Below are 20,625 nucleotides of genomic sequence, written 5' to 3'. Positions count from 1 at the left end.
TTTGGTATTTCTTGCAGGGCAGGTCTAGTGGTAATAAACTTCTTCATCATTTATCTGGAAATGTCTTAAGTTCTCCCCCACCCAGTTTTATTGAGAAATAATTGATATGTAACACTGTGTTAGTTTAAGGTATACAACATAATGATTTGGTATATGTATATACTTTGAAATGATTACCACAATAAGTTTAGTTAGCATCTATCATCTGTCATAAATTTTTTTTCTTGTGATGAGAACTTTTAAGATCTACTATTAGCAACTTCCAAATGTACAATAGAGTACAATTAACTATAGTTACCATGCTGTATATTATATCCCCAAAACTCACCAGAAGTTTCTACGTTTTCACCACCTTTACCCATTTCCTTCACCCCCACTCCCCGCCTCTGGCAACCACCAGTCTGTTGTCTCTTTCTATGAGTTTGGTTTTTTTCAGATTCTGCATGTAAATGAGCTCATACAGTATTTGGCTTTCTCTTTCTGACTTATTTCACTTAGCATAGTACCTTCAAGGTCCATCCATGTTGTTGCAGATGGCAAGATTTCCTTCTTTTTAATTTCACTTTTGCAGGACATTTTTGCCAGATACAGGATTCTTGGTTGACAGTTTTTTTCACTTTGAAAATATCATCCAACTGCCTTTTGGCTTCCAAAGTTTCTCATAAGCAATCTGCTTATTATCTTACTGAGGAATCCCTTGCATGTGAAGAGTTGCTCCTTTCTTGTTGCTTTCAAGATTGTCTTTGGCATTTGACAGTTTGATTATAATGTGTCTGAATGTGAACTCTTTGTGTTCATCCTACTTGGAGTTTGTTGAGATTCTTTGATGTTTATATTTATGTCTTTCATCAAACTTGGGAAGTTTCTGGCTATTATTTCTTTAAATAATTTCAGTTCCTCTTTCTGTCTTCTTCTGGGACTCCCACAATACCTATGTTAGTCTCTTTAAATCCCTTGGAAGTTGCTTCAGCTGAAGGCTGTGGTGTTTGTAACAATGTCAATGAGCGTTGCAGCAGTGGTTGCCTGCCTCTGTGTCTGCCCCTCTGTGATGAGAAGCAGCAATCAGCTGTCAGTACAGAGATCCTTAGTACTTGGAAGACAAGATTCTTATTGCCTACCCTGGCTCCTACAAGCTATCTACAGGCTGCTCCAGGAATGTTGGACAGCTACCTGCTCTTGGTGGGGGGGTGCTAAGAGCTGAAATTGACTGGAATTAACCAAAATTTACCATCCAAGCCTTCCCCTGAATGTTTCAAGCCTTTAATAGACTCCAGAGTTCCAAAATAGTTACATCTGGCAGTTTCTGACAGTGCAATTTTCGTCCATGTGAGGAGATAGATTCCTGGTGCTTCTTGCTCCTCCAGCATCTTCTATACATATTGTATTATACAATTGCTTTTGTTTTTTTTTTTTTTGCGTTACACGGGCCTCTCACTGTTGTGGCTTCTCCCGTTGCGGAGCACAGGCTCCGGACGCGCAGGCTCAGTGGCCACAGGCCCACAGGCCCACGGGCCCAGCCATTCCGCGGCACGTGGGATCCTCCCGGACCGGGGCACGAACCCGCGTCTCCTTCATTGGCAGGCGGACTCTCAACCACTGTGCCACCAGGGAAGCCCTATACAATTGCTTTTTAAATCAGTTCAGAGAAGAAAAGGAGAAGCAATTTGTATTTATATTGTTTTTATTTACATAATTACCTTCATCAGTGCTTTTCCTGTTTTCATGTAAATTGGAATTATTGCCTGGGGTCTCTTGCTTTCAGCCTGATGAGATTCCTTTGGTAGTTCTTGCAAGGCAAGTCTGCTAGTCACAAATTCTGTTTTTGTTTATCTGGGAATATCTTTATTTTGCCTTCATTTTTTTTTTTTCCCTTGCCTTCATTTTTGAAAGATAGCCTTACTGGATATGCGATTCTTAGTTGACAGTTTTTTCTTTGAGTTCTTTGAATATGTTATCCCACTGCCTTCTGGCCTTCATTGTTTATGATAAGTCAGCTGTTAATGTTATTGGGGTTCTCTTGTAAGTACTGAGTCATTTTTCTCTTGCTGCTTTCAAGATTTTCTCCTTGCCTTTGGCTTTCAGCACTTTTACTTTGTTGTTGTAATATTGCTTTTTATTATTTTTTTAAATTTATATTTTCTTATTGAGATAACATTGGTTTATAACATTAAGTTGCATGTGTACAACCTTACATTTTGACTTCTGTATACATTACAGCATCAGGACTTTTACTTTAATGTGTCCATGTGTGGATCTCTTTGAGATGATCCTGCTTAGAGTTCATTGAGATTCCTGGATGTGTAGATTGTTTTTTTAAAAATTTGGGAAATTTTCAGCCAATATTCTTCAAATATTTTTTCTGCTCCTTTTCTCTCTCCTCTTCTTCTGGTACTCCCATTATACATGTGCTGTTATGCTTAATGGTGTCTTACATTTCTCTGAAACTGTTCATTTTTCTTCATTTTCTTTTCTCTCTGTTCTTTGGATTGCATAATCTCTGTTGATCTATCTCTAAGCTCACTTATTCTCTCTGCCAGTTCAAATATACTGTTTAGCCTCCCAGGTGAATTTTTTCATTTGTTATTGCACTTTTCAACTCCAGAATTTCCATTTGGTTTTTTAAATGCCTTCTTTCTCTTGTCAGTATTCTCTGTTTGATGTGTCATTGTCATCATACCTTTCTTTACTTCTGTAATCATGATTTCCTTTAGTTCTGTGAACATGCTCATAATCCCTACTTTGATGTTTTTGTCTGTTAAATCCAACATCTGGTTGCTCTCACAGGCAGTTTATCTTGCCTGCTTTTATTCTAGTGTATGTGTCATACTATTGTATTTCTTTGCATGTCTCATAACTTTTTGTTGGAAACTAGACATTTTAGATAATAAATGGTTACAAGTCTGAGTATTGGCCTCCAGTGGTGGGGGGTTATTATTGTTATTTGCTTGTTTATTTGTTTAGTGATTGGCTGGATTATATTAGTAAAGTCTATGAACCCCTTACCCTAGTCCCCACAATGTAAAGCCTCTGATGTTGCCCCTAGGGTACAGCCTTGGGTATGTTCACAGCTACCTTGGAATGACAGTGGGTTTGGCAGAGCGCTCTTTATTTATTTAGTTATTTATTTTGGCTGCACTGGGTCTTAGTTGCAGCATGCGGGATCTTTTAGTTGCGGCATGTGGACTTCTTAGTTGCGGCATGCGAATTCTTAGTTGCGGCACGCATGCGGGATCTAGTTCCCGACCCCAGGGATCAAACCCAGACCCCCTGCCTTGGGAGCATGGAGTCTTACCCACCGGACCATCAAGGAAGTCCCTGGCAGAGCTCTCTTGATGCTCCCTTTCCCAGACTTCACCCAGATGTTTTTTGGTTGCCAGCTGATCGCTTTTATTGTTCTCAGTAATGCCCTGGGGCTACATTGCTCCATAGGCGGATCCAATCAAAGCTGAGCTCCTTTGAAGAGGTAGTTCCCAAACTTAGTGTTTGAGATTTTTTTCTGAACCCAGGCCCCCTCCAGCTTCTTGGTTCTTTTAAAGTAGCTGGCGTACAGTTTAGCCTATATCCAATGTACCTAGTACTAATCTCCTCCCAGTTGCCTTTCACCACTACCTCCAGTTTTTGAGAGCACCCTTAGGCTTGAATTCTCCACACTCTGTTCCAAATGAAGTCAGTTCATTAAAGACTTGGTGCTTATTTTATGTCTTGCTTCTACCCCCAGGCAAAATCTGGGAGCACAGCTCCAGAGCTGGCAGTGGGAACAGTAGCTTGCTTGTCTCTCTGAGTGATACCCCCACTTTGGAAGCTCAGAGGGGGTGAGAGGCAGTAGCATCTGGTCTTCTTGGCATGCTTCACCCAGCATGGAAACTTCACTTTATGGTCTGGGGCAAAGGTGATTGGGGTCCCCGTATTTTCAGTGGCCCTGTACCCAAGATAGAGCCTCTATCCTACATGTCTGAGCTGGGCACAAAAAAGAAGCTCCCACCTCTTGGCTGCACTCTCCCAAAGCTTACCGTCACCATCAGGTATTGGGGGCAGGATGAAATATGCTGATGTCCTGCCCCTCCCAGGAAGATTGCCTTCCAACTAGGAGTTAGGGGGAAAGCAGTTTCTTGACTTCACCAGTGTAGTGAAGTTTTTGTCTCACTGAGCTGGAGTGGGGAAGGAGACATTTCACTTTAATTCAGTTCACTGACCCTCATTGTTCTTAGTAGCTTTACTGTTTTTAACTGAGTTTTAGTAGATTTTCTTGAAAAAAAAAAAAAGGGTCCCTATTTGCTGTATGCCCTTATGACCATTTCCAGAGACTTTAAATGGTTGGTTTTTTAAATATTTTCACCAGTTTCACTGAAGAGGGGTCTGCAGAGCTTCTCACGCTGTCATGCTGGATGTGGAACCAATTAGGATTACATTTTGTTTTTATTTTATTATTATTTTAAAATTTAATTTATTTATTTATTTTTGGCTGCATGGGGTCTTCATTGCTGTGCGCGGGCTTTCTCTAGTTGCAGTGAGCGGGGGCTATTCTTCGTTGTGGTGCGTGGGCTTCTCATTGTGGTGGCTTCTCTTGTTGCGGAGCACGGGCTCTAGGTGCACAGTCTTCAGTAGTTGTGGCTCACAGGCTCTAGAGTGCAGGTTCAGTAGTTGTGGCACATGGGCTTAGTTGCTCCATGGCATGTGGGATCTTCCCGGACCAGGGCTCGAACCTGTGTCCCCTGTATTGGCAAGTGGATTCTTAACCACTGTGCCACCAGGGAAGCCCCAGGATTACATTTTAGATTTAGTTGTTATGTCTCCTTTAATCTGGAACAGTTACTGAGTCTGTTTTTCATGACCTTGACGTTTTTGAAGAGTATAGGCCATATGTTTTATAAAATGCCCCTCAGATTGGGTGTGTTTGATGTTTCCTCATGAATAGATCCAGATTATGCATTTTTGGTAGGAATACCACAAAGGTGATGTTGTGTCCTTCTCAGTTCATTGTATCAGGAAGTGCATGACATCTGTTTAACATATTATTAAATGTTATTTCAATTTCAGGCATTTCTTTCAACAGACATACTTTGAGTATCAAATAGTCCGTTTTTTTTTTTTTGATTACTAGTCAGTTTGAATTTTATGTTAATTGGTTGTATTATTTTTTAAATGGCTTTACTGAGTTATCTGTGGGATTGATTTTGTTTTATCAATTCTAATATTTTTTCCCCTTCAATTAATTTATTTTCTCCATTTCATGTGTGTGATATAAAATGGAATGTCTAGGTTTCTGATAAGGATAACAGGTGTTTGGTGGCTTTTTTTTAAATTACTTTTTATTATAGTTACTTTACAATCTAATATTCTAATATTGCTGTGTTTTATTGATTTTAAGAGCTCTTTATACATTAATGGTATTAATTCTTTGGCATGTAGCAAATATTTTCCTTAGTTTATTGTTTGCTCTTTAATTTCTTATGACTATTTTTTGGTATCTTGACATTTAAAATTTTTATGTAAACAGAACTATTAGTATTCTCCCATAAGGTTTCTGCTCTTGGTATCATGCTTAGAATAGCCCTTTTAAGGTTACAGAAATATTTTTTTCTACTATATACTGATTTTTTTTTTTTTTTAATGTTTCCCAAATAGGTACGTTTGCGGGAGCACATGGGTGAAAAGTATGTGACTTACAATGTGAAAGCTCACCAGTTAAAATTTTTTGAAGATAATGTAAAATTTTGAGAATTTACCTAATCTGCTGCCAGAATGAAACTATTTTCAAACGTTTTTGGCTTAAACAAAAACAAACAAACCTATAATAATGACTGGAGTCCATTCACCATCCTTATATTTTGTTGGGCCTTTTTTTACTAGAAAAAAATTGGACAGAGTAATATGAAGCAAGTTTATTACAAAAGAAAAAAACCTATGGCTATCTTATTCTTTAATGAGGGAAAATCTGTTGTACGACGTTTATTTGGTTACTGTTTACTGAGCCTTAAACCAGCTTGATATCTAGAACTATTTTTTTTAAGGTACTTATTAGCTTGAATACAGGGATATAACATACTGGATTGGAAGTTTTATATTATACTAGAGTGACGAAAGCAATAGGAGAAATAAATGACATATATCCAGTGACACTACTTTTTACTGTTAATAACCTTAAGTAGAAGTTGATAAATTATTTTTTTTATAATTCTGGGAGTAGATTTAAAGATATGGCATTATATATAGTACTTGAGCATTGAATTCCTTTTTTTGCATATTGATGGATGTTTAACATTTTATTTCCATTTAATATGGACCTCATTCAGGGCATACAAGAAATGAAACTAGGAGTTATTTTGGGCTAGTAAATCAATATGTTTTTACATACTGGATTTTTTTTTTCTTTTTAAGATTTATTTTTCCATCAGCGAAAACATTCCTTAAACGCTAATTCCTTTTCTAATTCAGCAGGTTTTAAGTAAAGTCCAGATCCTTTTAGTTATGTTGGACATATTTGTCTCCTGAAATTTGTCTTCTTATACATCAAGATATTGTCTTCCCATGTTTTAAATGTAGAATTGTATATCACATATTTTATTAGTTGTTTAATAAGGGGCAATACCATCTAGCAAATAGTTTTTAAAAAATAAAAGTTTTGATTAGTAAATTTTAACTTCTGCATTTGAGGGACTCTAAACATGAATATGACTCCAGAAATATTTTCATTTTTTACAGTTAAAAATATGTCTTACCTTTTATGAAAATTATACACACACATAAAATAATAAAATGTTCCCTTTCTAGTCCACATAAAAGACTTTTATTTAGTTTTTACTATGTGCCAGGTGCTAGGCCCGGGTTCATGGCCTAATTTCTGAAATTTCTTTATTTTGAAGGGTTTTTAACAATTTAACTCTAAAAACATCTAGTCCTAGTGCTCAGCTGAGGACAAATTTTTGGCAAACCATTGGTCTTCCTGAGCTATTTACCATTTCTTGCATGTTTTATAAATCCACATCTTTCTGCAAAGTCATCAGTTCTACTAAAGTTTTCTAACTTATTGGTATAAAGTTATACATATTATTTTCTTAGAATAAAAAAAACTCCATACCTTTTTTATTAACATTCTGTATATATATATATATATATATATATTTTTTTTTTTTTTTTTTTTGCGGTACGCGGGCTTCTGTTGTGGCCTCTCCCGTTGCAGAGCACAGGCTCTGGACGCGCAGGCTCAGCGGCCGTGTCTCACGGGCCCAGCCGCTCCGCGGCATGTGGGATCTTCCCAGACCAGGGCATGAACCCGTGTCCCCTGCATTGGCAGGCGGACTCTCAACGACTGCGCCACCAGGGAAGCCCACTGGGGTGTCATTTTGAGAACATGAGGTGACATGATTTTTAACCCTATTGGGAGCTCTTAACTTTATAATCACATTTATTATACTTATTGATATGCTTGTTCTTGTTTCTGCCATCTTTTATTTTTCTTCCCCTTTTTTAGAATCCTTTCCTGACTTTTGCTATATTAAGGTCTTTGCTCCCTTTTTTTTAAACTCATAGTTTGGAAGTCCTATATCCTGGTATTGAGAAACAGAATATTACCTGTAATAATCCTTCCACTCCCATCCCTCCCACAAGGCCTTTAGAACATTTTTCTCTTCGGCCCTTTGGAAAATTTTAAAGGAATTTACAGTTTTATGGGTTTCCACTTTGAACCACCTTAGGTAAAGCCTGGATTAAATGTTTTCTGCTTGGTAATAGCCTTATTTTAGTGGTACCAAGATACTACTTTACCACAAATTTACATTTGTGGTAAATTTCATAGCTGTAAGATATCACATATGAATCATGCATTGAATAAGATGTTAAATGTATAAAGCAAAAGTTTTTTTATAGGTGCTTTTGCTGTTGTTAAAGAAAAAAAAAGTATGTTAGGAACTTGTAGCTTCAGAAAAGAGAAATGGTTCTTACACTTTCAGAACCACGAACTTCTAACTTTGGCTTTTACTAGTAGTCATGCTTGCAGAACAATAAACAAAAGACTCTTTAGACATTGAGTTGCACTGTGAGTTTTATTTGAAAACATTAAAACAGCCTGACGACTCATAATGAATTATAAAACTTTGATAGTTAAATTATACTGTCATTTATGAGGCTTTTATTTTTCATTATTTTGTAGACCTGAAAGAAACTTTGCATACTTATGTTTTCTGTTCTCCATTTCAGAGGAAGATTGTGAAGAGAAGGTCTAAAATATTTATAAATCAAAACCCAACAGAAAAGTGAAATATAGAGAGAACAAAATCTGTACACAGCTGAGCATAGGTGTTTTTAGCTCATGTTTTGGATATGAAAACAATTTAGCTCATGTCACACGAAACAAAAGCAGGTGCAGTAGTCAAGCTCAATCATGAAAACCCCAATCAATTATTTTTAGCATGCCTCTTAATTTTTCTTTCCCCTGGTTTCTTGTCTTCTGTGCCTGAGTCTTGAACAGGTAACCACTTGAGGGGGTGCCGGCGATAAATGGGCCACGGAGGAAGTGTCAGCTGGGTCAGAACAGAGAAAACGCCTCATTTATGGCCATTAAAAGTTTAAAAGAGCATTATGGATAATGCCTGGTTCCCAAATGACTCCTATGCTAAAGGTAAAAAAAATGAAACTGACATTCCTATGAAAACTATGTGCCACCACCCAGACAAGATACCGTAAGTGAGAAGAAGCCTCATTGTTTACACATGGCTTTAAGAGCTAAAAGAAAGGTGAGGAGGGAGCAATATGAAGACCGTAAGGTCTTAAGGTCTAGTTTGACTTTAAGATTACTGCTTGGATCGCCTGCCAAAAGAAATGAGCTTTATGTAACTTAACCTTATCTGATGCTATTTGGCATTTACTTTTCCAGTGATAGGAAGGGAAGGATGAGGTAAACGATGAGGCCGGTTCTCACTACTAGGGCCAACCAAAACAACCCAATTCAGAAAACCTAAGTTGCCACCAACATCCAAGCACCCATAAGTTTCTTACCAAACACGAAAAAGCAAATCCCGCCATAACTATATAGACAGTCCACCCGAACTGTTCAGCCACGTACCCGTAGATAAATCCAACTATCTAGAGACAAAGAAAGTATATTAAATACAGTCAAGCCGGGGTGGGGGTGGGGAGAGACGACTATGCAAAACCAATACTTACTGCAGAAAAAAGAATAATTCCCTGAAACATCTGTTCAGCTAGCTTCTGGCCCTTGTAATCCTAGAGGTGAAGGAGAGCAAAGCAGAAATTGGTTCCACCACCGGAGAGGTACATTCCTGCCCTGGCCTCACAGCTTTGGCACAGGGCGATCCCAATATATGGGACTTCCCCAAGAACTTAAGCAAGGAATGACATTCTGGGTTTCCCGGGGGAATTAAAGCAAACTCACGGAACCCGGGCTGGGGTATCCTCGCGGGGGAAGAGAGAAGGGGACCCAGGAGATTCATTTCGGGGAAGAAAGTAGCCATCCGGGGTAGGAACCGCGGTGCACCGGGTGGGTCTCGGACAAGGGTTGCGGAGCTGCCAGGCTCGCGAGCGGCGTGTAGGAATCTTGGGGCCGAGGCGGGCAGCGCCCTCACCATTTGCGTGGGCAGGGAACTCAGATACTCCAACATGACTGGCTCAGGAGGCGGGCGGCGGAGCGAAGGCAGCCGGGACTCAGGGACAGTAGGGGCCGGGGTCAGCTCCTGCGTACAGCTCTACTGTCTTGTCGAGGCGAGGGTCGCGATGGCCGCGGCCCCGGAAGCGGATGTCTCCCACAAACCTGGTCGGCCCGAGGCCCCTCCCCGTGCCCTCGCTAGGCGACCCGCGCTTTCGGAGCTGGCTGAAGGCCGGCGCCCTCTCTGCAAGGGCCGACATGCTGACGGTGGCGGCCGAGCCGAGGCATCACGCGCCCGTGAAGGGTTTCGCCGTCAGTGCTGTTGGGTGCCGAGGGCCACGGTCCAGGTCCCCCAAACTGTACTTGGCTGTGCCTTCGCGGCTTAACGGCGGCCTGCGCGCGCTCCGTCTCCATGGCGACGGACATTTCTCGACGAGGACCCCAGCGGTGGGGCTGCCCGGCGGCGCCTGCTCTGCGCGACGGTCTTGCGGACCGAGCGGCTAACGGCGGGGGGCTGCGGGACTGCGCGGCGGCCGCGGAGCTAGCGGGCAGGCGGGCTCGGTCCGGAGTGCAGGGGACGCGGGCGGCCCGGCAGCGGGCTGGGCCCCGGGGCCTGCGGTGGGGACGCTGAGCTGGCGGGGCGGGCCGGGGCGTGGGCAGCGGCCCCTCCTCCTCGGGCTGCAGGTAAGGGAGGCCGTGGGGAGCGTCCGAGGGAAACGGCTGCCCTGGGGCCGCGGGGTGGGGGGAACCCCTGGAGCGTCACCCATTGCGAAACACCCCTAAACGTTATTGACCCCCAGAATTTAGAGGGGAGTACCGCAGAACCCATCATCCAGAGAAAGGGAATGCCCTCGGAGAAGGACGGGTTCTGGCCCGCCCCTTCGCACGAGTTGGAGAGAGTTCCCACCCGGGGAGTCTCCAGTTTGTCCCTCCAGGCTGCTTGGCGGCTTCACTGGCGTCCTCACAGACTCAGGCCTCCCGAAAGAGGCCAGCAAAGGTTTCGCACTGCCTCTCAAGGCCAGCGTCTATCTCAGAAGCTTAGGCCCTGCCCCGTTACTCTGAGCAAGGTGGAAGACTCACGTTCCGGAGAGAAACTGTTCTGGGAAACCTGGGCCTGTGGGTCCCAACTGGCTGTCTGGCCTCTGTGCTGTGTTGCGCCTCAGGGTCACAGGCGGTGGGATTCTAGGCAATCCAGGGCAGGCGGTGTGCGGCTGCCGACCTCATGCAGTCAGCAGACATTCCCGGCAGCTTTTTTTGTGCCATGAATTGGGCCAAGGACATGGCCGTGACCAACACCAGGTCCTTGCCTTCCTAGAGCCCAGAGTGTGTCAAAGGAGACAGCTACGTAACCCCACAAATATAAGCCGGATTTACTCTGGGGTAGCGAAGCCTGGGAGATGTGAGAGCTCAGGGGAGATGCAGCTGAATGTGAGGTTTGGGGGAGGCTCCCCTGACTCCTGAAAGCCAAGTAGGAGCTAGGCAGAGAAGAGGTAGAGAAAGTGGATGTATATCCTTAGTGCCTTTTCCACCTTTCAGTCTGGCAGAGACTAAACAGACTTTCCCTCGTATGCAGAAATAGATGTATCCCTCTGTGTTATCCCTCTTTAAATGCACTTCACAGGGTGGCAGTTGCTGCAGAGCCTTTATGGTATTTGAGCTATAAAGATAATCATGGGAAAAGGAGATTGCGTGTCAGGTTCAATTTCAGAGACATCTCAATTGGAATCCATGTCTTTCCTTGTGTTTGAATTTGTTTTCATGATTATTATCAAAGATCGTGTTCCCTTTCAGAGCTGAGAACCAGCCTTGCTCCTGGATTAACAAGACCATTCAACAAATATCACATACCTATTACCATTTACCAGACATGGTTTTAGATGGCAAGGATACACGAATAAACACTTTTCACTGGGGTCACTGTTTTCTTAGAGCAGGGAAGACACAAATAAAGAAACAAATCAAATAAATGAGATAATTGAAGATGGGGAGCGGTGAACTTTCTTGATGGCCTCTGAGGGGATGGGTAAGAGGACAGAAAGATGACCTTGGTCTTTTGTGACCTCGACAAAGCCACTTTGAATGGAGAAGTAGGGCCAGAAGTCTGGTTGAAGTAGGATAGAGGACAAGAGGAGAGCAAGTGGAGCTGGGAACTTTAAATCCTTTCAAGCTTTTAGAGTGAGAGTGAACAGAGAAATGGGTCTGTAGGTCTGCTGGGATATGGGAAGTGGTGTCTTTTTTATTTTTATTTTTTAATTAACTGGAAGATACCAGAGCATGATAATTAATGCTGCTAAGTGTGTGATCCAGCAGAGAGGGAAAGAGTGCTGATGCTGCACCAAGGAAACAATTATAGGATAGGTTGCAGAGCATGAGTGGAATGGCCTTCCTTGGGAATATATAGCAGTAGAAAGAAAAGCAGAAAAGGCCACTGAGATGTGGATACTATTGCAGGTAGCTAGCAAGTTAAAAACATGAAGTGTTCTTGCCCCGTAAGGTTTCTTCACCCATATTTCTGGGAATGCCTGCTATGTGTGTGTATTGTGAATGATTTGGGAATGTGAAGGTCTTGTAATTTATAGACAAAATGCTACTTTTCATAGTGAACAATTGAATATTACTGATCAAATTGTACACAGTTGTGTACTCTTGCAAAAATACAGCCAATATTGCACATCTGGGATGTACATACAGTTTTGTTTTGAGAATTCTTTCTAACCAGATCAGTGAATTCCATTACCAGGAATTGCACCAGGAAAGGAAATATGGATCAGACACACTCCATAATAATCGGCATTTTGCATGTAGATAACTGTGGAAGAGTTTTAGGAGTAGGTGGTTTCTGCCATGTGAATCTACTTAAGTGCATCACATAGCTGCTGGGATTGTGTTTTTCTTCTGTCTAGCTAGCTACAATAGCACAAATAACTTGTGCCTCTCAATTAACATACCATCTGTAAGTAATTGTTAGTGGACATTGTTGAGCTAAACCATTGGCCCTTATACCATTAACTAAATGAGATTTATTAAAGTGAGATAGTTTTCTCCAGTCTTGGTGGAAGTTGGCTCCAAGCAGGCAGATGTTAGAACTCTGTCTGAGCAGCCCCCCAGTCTGCCACCTTCTATAGGTAAGGCTCAGTCCTCAAGAGGAGATAGAGACACATGGCTCAGGGTATATAACGATTTGTAGTCTTTAGAGAGTAAGCTTGTTGGTATAATATACTTTACATATACTGTTGAGAGTGAGCGAGAAAGAATGTGTGTGTATTTTAGATTGTTCTTTGGGAGTCTGAATTATGTTCTCCCAAATTTGTAATCTGGCCTGTGATCTCAGTTTTTTAAACAGCACTTCAATATATTTCTCTTCTTTTCAAAGGCCTTGAGAAATCAAGTGCCTGATAGGCACACACTTCATTTAAGATGAAATTAATTCAAACTAACTTTGATTTTAGAAATATGCTATATTTGAAAGTACTTTGTAAAATTAATAGCCTTTATGTAAATGTTAGGTACTCCCATGGGGGAAGATGAAGTAGAAAAGGGTAAAGTTCTCAAATGTAGGATCACAATATCCAGGTTGTATAAAATGTTTTTAATGAAACATTACCCAGAGATTGTTGTAGAAACCTAATTGTTTAATTTAGCCCCACTTACAGTCTTGTTTCCATTGAATTATTTGTTTTGAAAAAGTGAAGGCTTCAGATGAGCTGGGGAGCACAAACCACTGGCGGAGTGACAGTATTAGACTCCACTTTCATAAGAGATGGGTAGTTAACCAACAGATAGGAAGCCCCCAGAAGAAGCTAATTTTTTCTTTTAGAAGATTTTTAATTTTTGAGACTAGAGCTCTAAACTTTTGATAGCAAGATTGGATTTTGTGAATTTTGGTAATTCTGTTTCCCTGCTATAGGTTTTTTTTTCTTTTTTATAAGTTTATTTTTGGCTGCGTTCGGTCTTTGTTTCTGCGTGCGGGCTTTCTCTAGTTGCCGCGAGTGGGGGTTACTCTTTGTTGCGGTGTGCGGGCTTCTCATTGCGGTGGCTTCTCTTGTCACGGAGCACGGGCTCTAGGTGTGCGGTCTTCAGTAGTTGTGGCTCGCGGGCTCTAGCGCGCAGGCTCAGTAGTTGCGGCGCACGGGCTTAGCTGCTCAGCGGCATGTGGGATCTTCCTGGACCAGGGCTCGAACCCGTGTCCACTGCATTGGCAGGCAGATTCTTAACCACTGCGCCACCAGGGAAGTCCCTCTGCTATAGTTTTAAATGAATTTGGGAACTGTTCTTCTCTCTCTTTTCTTTAATTCCAGTTAAAGATGAATGGAATACATCTTGGAACAGGGATGTTTGTACCAACGAGGCTGACCTTGGTTTACTGGATCATAGACAACTGAAGTCCATGTCTAATTAGGAATTTTAAGTAGAAATTCATTCAGAAAACATTTCCATAGTGGTTAGACTCCAGGTATTCCTCCTGGTAGAATTTCTTTTGCTTTTCATCTAGTGGCATATGGTATACAAGGCTATAAGTTACTGGAAGTATTTTATTATTATGACTACCATAAAAAATTCATATCCCAAATTGGGTCCTTGGAAACTGTTAATTCAAAACAAGTTTCTTGCAGAAAATACCGTATGCATTTCTTGTTTCTACCTGAATAAAAGTGTGTAGGTGGGACTTCTCTGGTGGCACAGTGGTTAAGAATCGCCTGCCAATTCAGGGGACCCAGTTCGAGCCCTGGTCCAGGAAGAATCCCCATGCTGCAGAGCAACTAAGCCTGTGCACCAAAACTACCGAGCCTGCACTCTAAAGCCCGCGTGCCTAGAGCCCATGCTCTGCAACAAGACAAGCCACTGCAATGAGAAGCCTGCGCAGCGCAACGAAGAGTAGCCCGGCTCACCACAGCTAGAGAAAGCCCGCACGCAACCAGAAAAAAAAAAAAAAAAGCATGTAGGCATTTTGATGGCCATTCTAATGTACCTACTGACTTTGGGGGCTTGTTTTTGTTTTGTAGGGTTAATAACTAATATTTATATAAGACAGAAGAAAAAGATGTCATTCCGTAAAGGTATGTCCTTTCTACAGTTCTATTGTTTTATACCAGGTCAAAAGGTGAAGAGATGTAACATGGGCATTCTCCTCTGTTTCAGTAAACATTATCATCCTGGTCCTGGCTGTTGCTCTCTTCTTACTGGTTTTGCACCATAACTTCCTCGGCCTGAGCAGTTTGCTGAGGAACGAGGTTTCAGGTATGGGATCCCTGACTAATGCCTTGGCATGTGTTGAGGACCTGGAATTCCCTGTGTCCCACATTCTGAGTTACATCACTAGATTCAAGGAAAAGGTGGCTTTCTTCTTGGCCTTATAGAAGTACTAAAGACTTTCAGAAAGGCAGGTGGCACTCATTGTGCTCTTGCAGCCTGTCCCCTTCTCCTTGCCGGGCAGTTGTTTGCTGAGGGTTTGATCTCACAGAAGATTCCTTTTTACCAAATCAGAGGCCTTGGAGAAAGGAGCCACTGTGGGCTGTTATCTACAGACATTTCAGTAGGGCAGGGCTTCAGAATGTGGGGACAGGTGAGTGTTCCTGGTGTTTGATGCCTCCTCTGTTCACTAGAGTGTCAGTCTGGTTACTTTCCTTTACCTGTTACTCTGCTTTAACACATGAAACCATATCAGCAGGTCTTTAGTAGTAAAACAAAACTGCAAAGCCTTGTCACCTGATTTAAAAGACCACTATTGTATAATTCCGCTGCCAGTTATTTTAGATTAGTTGTTCATACTGCTCTGCCTTGGTATTGAGGGATGTTTGAGGCTTCAGAGTGTTTGTCAAAAATCATTTTTGGATTGTCACCCACTGTACTTCACCAGAGCAAGAAAAGACTAATAGCTTTTCCTTAACTTTCACTGAGTGCTCTGATAGCATGTTTTTATAATAGTGTATATATGTGTGTGTGTTTTTATATATACATATATATTTGCATAAAGTAATGCATGCTTCTGGTGGGAACATATGTAAAAAAGAAAATAGCATTCAAGCTCCATGAGGACAGTTGTGGCTGGTACATAGGAGGTGCTTCTAAATATTCATTGAATAAATGATTTCACTGCCTAGAGATAATTATTAAAATTTTGTGTTAGTACCTTCCAGGTTTTTTTTCTCTGTATTTTTTTCTATACAGTTGAGATTATACTATATATAAACTACACATGACATGCTTTTTCACATAATTATATCCTAAGTACGTCACCATGACAAAACTCTTCATATGTAAATTTAATGTCACATAGTTTACTTTTTGCCATAGGAAAAAGTCTTTTGGTACAATGACTTTCAGATTTTTTTTATGGCAACCCCACAATAATGAATGTGTTACATACAGCAGACGCATGTATTTATTGTCTATCTGCCCTACACAATGGTAAAGATTTGACCATCTTATTCATGGCTGTAACCCTGGTGCCTAGATATTGCTTGGCACATAGTAGGCATTCAGTGTTCAGTGCATGATGAATGAGTAAATGAACAAACGTATTATAAAAAGCAAGGTTTACAAAACAATACTTGCATTTGCTGTATGTGATGCATTCTGATATTTTCTAAGTCACTGTTCTATTCCAATTCAGGAACTGTTTTCCTACTCATGTTCTGATTGCGATCCACTTATATTGATTTCATGCCTACTTGTGGGATACAATTCACAGTTTGAAAAACAACTTTTTTAGTCTGTTTCTAGGTTTTTCACAATTGTAAATAAAATTGTGACTTTTGGTTACCTATCAGATGTCCTTAAGAGACACAAGGGGAATTATTGGGTCAAAGGCCATGTACCTGTTTAAGGCTCTTGATACAAATTGCCCAAATACAGTCTAAAAAGATTGTTATATTCCTACCAGTAATGTATCAGAATTGTCTGCCTGTTTTTTTAAAAATGCTTTTCCAAAGGCCTGGTTACATACAGGAAAACACAATTTCTGGGCTATATGCTTCACATTACAATGAGGCAGAATGAGGTGTAAGTATCGTAATTCTCAGCTTACCTCTTTTCATGTCTTGGGCTCTGTATCAAAAGCTCTTGAGATTGTGTTTGTATCACAGTACCTTCTTTGTGTGTGTTCTTTGCAGATTCAGGAATTGTGGGGCTTCAGCCTGTAGACTTTGTCCCCAATGCTCCCCAACATGCAGTAGATGGGAGACAAGAGGAGATTCCTGTGGTCATTGCTGCATCTGAAGATAGGCTTGGGGGGGCCATTGCAGCCATAAACAGTATTCAGCACAACACTCGCTCCAGTGTGATTTTCTACATTGTTACACTCAACGGTACAGGAGACCATCTCCGGTGAGCTCGGCTTCCCTGATGATTCTGCTTCTAGGGGATGCTATAAGAGCAGGCCAGCTGCCAATCCAGTAATATGTTTTTCAATGTTTACATTTTTCCTATATAATTATACCACATGTAAACTGCATTGTTCTTCCATGTGATTGTACCATAAACATGTCTCCATGATAGCAAAAACATGAAGAAAACTGTGCCAAGATGTAAATCAACTGTGTTACTATGCATAGTTAAGTGGATTTTTTTTTTGGTAATAAGACTTTCTCAATGAAGGAAGTAAGGTGTTGATTTACATTCTCTTACAAGTTCCTTATTTCAAGAACATGCTCTTGAGTAGTTCTGGTCTAGAGTGGAAAGGGACATGGGAGCAATGGCAAGGTAGTATGGTGAAGTGAGCATAGACACTGATCCAAATTTTAGCCCATAGTGGGGAACATTACCTAACTCTTTGGAACCCATTTACTCATCTGTAAGTACGGGGTATAAATATCCAGATTAGAGGATTGTTGTGTCAAGTAAATGAAAAAATATATGAAAACACCTACGACATAATAATTGCTCAGCAAATGATCCTTACTATTGTAACTTGTGATTAATAGAAACTCAATCTGATTGATAGTCTTAACTGTGTTTTGAAAGATGCTTTGAATTAAGATTTACAAAGTTTATTCCAAGAAACATTTTATCTAACAGGTTAATAGTGGTCAAAGTTCTAAAACATACCTGTTCTTGTGCCTTTCTCCATGGTTGTTCATCAAAGTTGTTACGAATTATTTTTCCATATTTTAAAAACTCAAGAAATCATCTAAAACGATGTAGAAAGAAATATTGCATTAAAATAGACTACAGAAATAACATTATATCCACAAAACGCTGATGTGAAATGGGCCTAGGAAAAATGTGCAACACCTCTTTAGGGAATACTGACTTTTCTTACAGGCAGTAACTTAGACTCAGGTAGAACTCTCAGCCAACACAGTGAATAATTAGTGTGTAGATTAACAGACTGATTTACCAGCTTTGTTGATAACTTAGCTTTCACTACCATCATACTTTGACTCATTTTCTTCACTGATGTATTTGGAGGGACAAATGTTAAATGATCCATGTGGTGAAAGGATCTTCTCAATTCCATAATGAATTTTTTTTACAGCAGTTTTAGTGTCAGAAGAGTGATCAAAAGTATGAGCCTTTGGGTGCACTATCACCATGGAATCTTGGTTCAGGAAGGGTCTTCAGTGGGTAAATTCACCGCAGATGAGGAAACCAAAGCTCAGAGGTGAAGGGGCTTGAAGACACCTATTTTGTCCTCAGGATTTCTCTTGCATTATGGTCTTATTGGAAAGCAGAGATATGGCTGTGGTTTGGGACATGATTACTTAAAACTGATATTTAGTGGTTTATTTTCATCAGGTCCTGGCTCAGCAGCAGTACCCTGAAAAGCGTCAGGTACAAAATTGTGAATTTTGACACTAAACTTTTGGAAGGGAAAGTAAAGGAGGATCCTGACCAGGGGGATTCCATGAAACCAGTGAGTTCCATGCATCCTTGTTTGTACTTGGTAGTATTATGAAATGATTGGAATACCTGGGTAACTGTGGGTACAGTACTAGTACTTCCCTGGGGACCAAACCTGGAAGTTCAGAGACCTTTGGCTGTCTTCTCCTGCATGGATACTGAGAGCATTCTGGGAGTTTCTACTAAACACAAGCACAGCCAGTGACAAATCTTGTGCCAATGCCTCTTTCCTTTTCCAGTTAACCTTTGCAAGGTTCTACTTGCCAATTCTGGTCCCCAGCGCAAAGAAGGCCATATATATGGACGATGATGTAATTGTACAAGGTACTAAAGAATGTCACCATCAGTGCTGCTCTCTGTCCAGTGTGGGCGATAGTGGTTGTCTTATTTATGATATCCTATAAAAGGCCATCCTAAGTGGGAGGAATAGGGAATCTTGGGGCAACTTCCAGTGTAAATCTTAACCCTTATCTGTTTCAGGTGATATTCTTGCCCTGTACAATACACCACTGAAGCCAGGACATGCAGCTGCATTTTCAGAAGATTGTGATTCATCCTCTACTAAAGTTGTCATCCGTGGAGCAGGGAACCAGGTAAATTACTTATTAGACCGCGTAAATAGACACTCCACTCCCTATAATTCATGTCAATGGGGAGAGGCAGCAAAATCAGGGAATTCTAAATCTTTAGCTACATTTTATTCACCAATTATTTCATCCCAAAACTCAAGGCTGCTTTCCTAGATTGGTTCACGGATTAGACAACCTAATTCTCTTTGAACATCTGGCTTAATGTTTAGGTTCCTGTTGTCTAACTTGCAATCCCAAGTGTCACTTTTATTTGCTTTATGTAGAGCCCTTTGTTAATAATCTGAGAAGTCATAAGTAAGCAGAACAGTTATCAAATTACTGTTTGAAGCATTAAACATACTATATATCCCAATTGTGTTTTTAGTACAATTACATTGGATATCTTGACTATAAAAAGGAAAGAATTCGTAAGCTTTCCATGAAAGCCAGCACCTGCTCATTTAACCCTGGAGTTTTTGTTGCAAACTTGACAGAATGGAAAAGACAGAATATAACTAGCCAGCTGGAAAAATGGATGAAACTCAATGTAGAGTAAGTATGTAACTGGCCTGTGAAAACTCTTTTATTTCAACCCTGGTGGTCTTCACTAACAGGAATTAGGATTCTTTACTAACAGCTTTCATTTGTTATCTGTCCCACCAAGAGAAGGGCTGTACAGTAGAACACTGGCTGGCAGCATCACAACACCACCTCTGCTGATCGTATTTTATCGACAGCACTCCACCATCGACCCTATGTGGAATGTTCGCCACCTTGGTAAGTAGATAATTAACCAAGGGCCTAAGCTAATAAGTGTCTAAAGGACCACCCTCAGGGATGGAATATATTGTTTCCCTTAAGTTTCCTGCAGTCTTGTGTCTGATTAGTACAGTCATTTGGCTCTTTTTTCCTAAATGTAAGGTTCCAGTGCTGGAAAACGATATTCACCCCAGTTTGTTAAGGCTGCCAAGCTACTCCACTGGAATGGGCACTTTAAGCCATGGGGAAGAACTGCTTCATATACTGACGTCTGGGAAAAATGGTATATTCCGGACCCAACAGGCAAATTCAGCCTAATCCGAAGACATGTGGAGATCTCAAATATAAAGTAAATAAATATGCTATAAGCATTTCTCAGGAAATCCTGGAAGACAGTATGTGTGGGAAGTAACACTTGCTAGGCTTCAATGCCTGTTTGCAGCAACAAAGGGACAAGGGACATTTCAGCTGGGTAAAGAGGACAAACTGCCCCATCTGGCAGTCAGCTTCCCAGACAGACTATAAATATGCCTCCATCTGCCTTACCAAGAGTTTGCTTACTGACAGTGCTGAACGACCAGAGGTGAATGTACTTAGATACGGCTGGTACAGCTAGTTCAACACTGCTGCTTGGTTTTAATTTTGTGACCTGTGGCCGAATCTGTAAATAAAGTAAAACTACATGTTTCAATAAGGTATGTTTTAACTTTACTTCTATCCACTCACTGTTTAAGAGATATCTTTTTATAGAATTTAGACACTTTCTAAGTTGCCTGATTTTTTAAAATGAATATATCATTATATACACATTCACAAAATTTACACAGCTTATGTCATACTGTAACAAACTGGTAC

At 40.9% G+C, this 20,625-nt stretch overlaps 3 protein-coding genes across 6 annotated transcripts in view; 2 read left to right on the top strand and 1 right to left on the bottom strand.

The window, feature by feature from the left end:
• The window catches only part of NEK4 (NIMA related kinase 4), a 55,854-nt gene extending 47,334 nt beyond the window's left edge, over window positions 1-8,520 (top strand). For all 3 annotated transcript variants that reach the window (XM_089919461.1, XM_022572891.2, XM_089919462.1), the window contains one exon: window positions 5,626-8,520. In XM_089919461.1, coding sequence (XP_089775587.1) covers window positions 5,626-5,718 — 93 coding nt within the window. In that variant the 3' untranslated portion in view covers window positions 5,719-8,520. The remainder of the gene's footprint in view (window positions 1-5,625) is intronic.
• On the bottom strand, window positions 8,029-9,934 carry SPCS1 (signal peptidase complex subunit 1). Its single transcript, XM_022572919.2, has 4 exons — window positions 9,582-9,934; window positions 9,163-9,222; window positions 8,995-9,081; window positions 8,029-8,519 (listed from the first exon to the last, which is right to left on the bottom strand). The coding sequence occupies exons 1-4, from the start codon at window positions 9,615-9,617 to the stop codon at window positions 8,394-8,396; spliced, it is 309 nt and encodes a 102-aa protein (XP_022428627.1). The 5' UTR covers window positions 9,618-9,934; the 3' UTR covers window positions 8,029-8,393.
• On the top strand, window positions 8,477-20,619 carry GLT8D1 (glycosyltransferase 8 domain containing 1). Of its 2 annotated transcripts, none has more exons than XM_022572917.3 (10): window positions 8,477-8,617; window positions 14,605-14,658; window positions 14,741-14,839; window positions 16,714-16,927; window positions 18,338-18,455; window positions 18,682-18,766; window positions 18,923-19,035; window positions 19,397-19,563; window positions 19,676-19,788; window positions 19,933-20,619. In XM_022572917.3, exons 1-10 carry the CDS (start codon window positions 8,578-8,580, stop codon window positions 20,121-20,123), a joined length of 1,194 nt encoding a protein of 397 aa, XP_022428625.1. In that variant the 5' UTR covers window positions 8,477-8,577; the 3' UTR covers window positions 20,124-20,619. The 2 variants fall into 2 exon arrangements, with proteins under 2 accessions (XP_022428625.1, XP_022428626.1); XM_022572918.3 differs by lacking the exon at window positions 8,477-8,617 and adding an exon at window positions 9,922-10,285.
• Window positions 20,620-20,625: the final 6 nt, after the last annotated feature.

This window comes from Delphinapterus leucas, chromosome 10, assembly GCF_059928025.1.
Source record: "Delphinapterus leucas isolate spDelLeu-1000000601 "Yukka" chromosome 10, BTC_Dleu_Yukka2, whole genome shotgun sequence".
In the NCBI taxonomy this organism is placed as follows: Eukaryota; Metazoa; Chordata; class Mammalia; order Artiodactyla; family Monodontidae; genus Delphinapterus; species Delphinapterus leucas.
The sequence above is the reverse complement of the archived record's forward strand: the minus strand, read 5'-3'. Positions and strand labels throughout refer to the sequence as shown.

Bases quoted from the DNA above. Each gene is read 5' to 3' on its own strand.
- GLT8D1 (XM_022572917.3), top strand. From the start codon at position 8,578: ATGGATAATGCCTGGTTCCCAAATGACTCCTATGCTAAAG. The intron at 16,928-18,337 runs GTGAGCTCGGCT...TATTTTCATCAG, and splicing joins GGTACAGGAGACCATCTCCG to GTCCTGGCTCAGCAGCAGTA. The intron at 18,767-18,922 runs GTACTAAAGAAT...TATCTGTTTCAG, and splicing joins CGATGATGTAATTGTACAAG to GTGATATTCTTGCCCTGTAC.
- SPCS1 (XM_022572919.2), bottom strand. From the start codon at position 9,617: ATGTTGGAGTATCTGAGTTCCCTGCCCACGCAAATG. The intron at 9,223-9,581 runs GTGAGGGCGCTG...CTTCACCTCTAG, and splicing joins GTTCCCTGCCCACGCAAATG to GATTACAAGGGCCAGAAGCT. The intron at 9,082-9,162 runs GTAAGTATTGGT...CTTTGTCTCTAG, and splicing joins GAATTATTCTTTTTTCTGCA to ATAGTTGGATTTATCTACGG.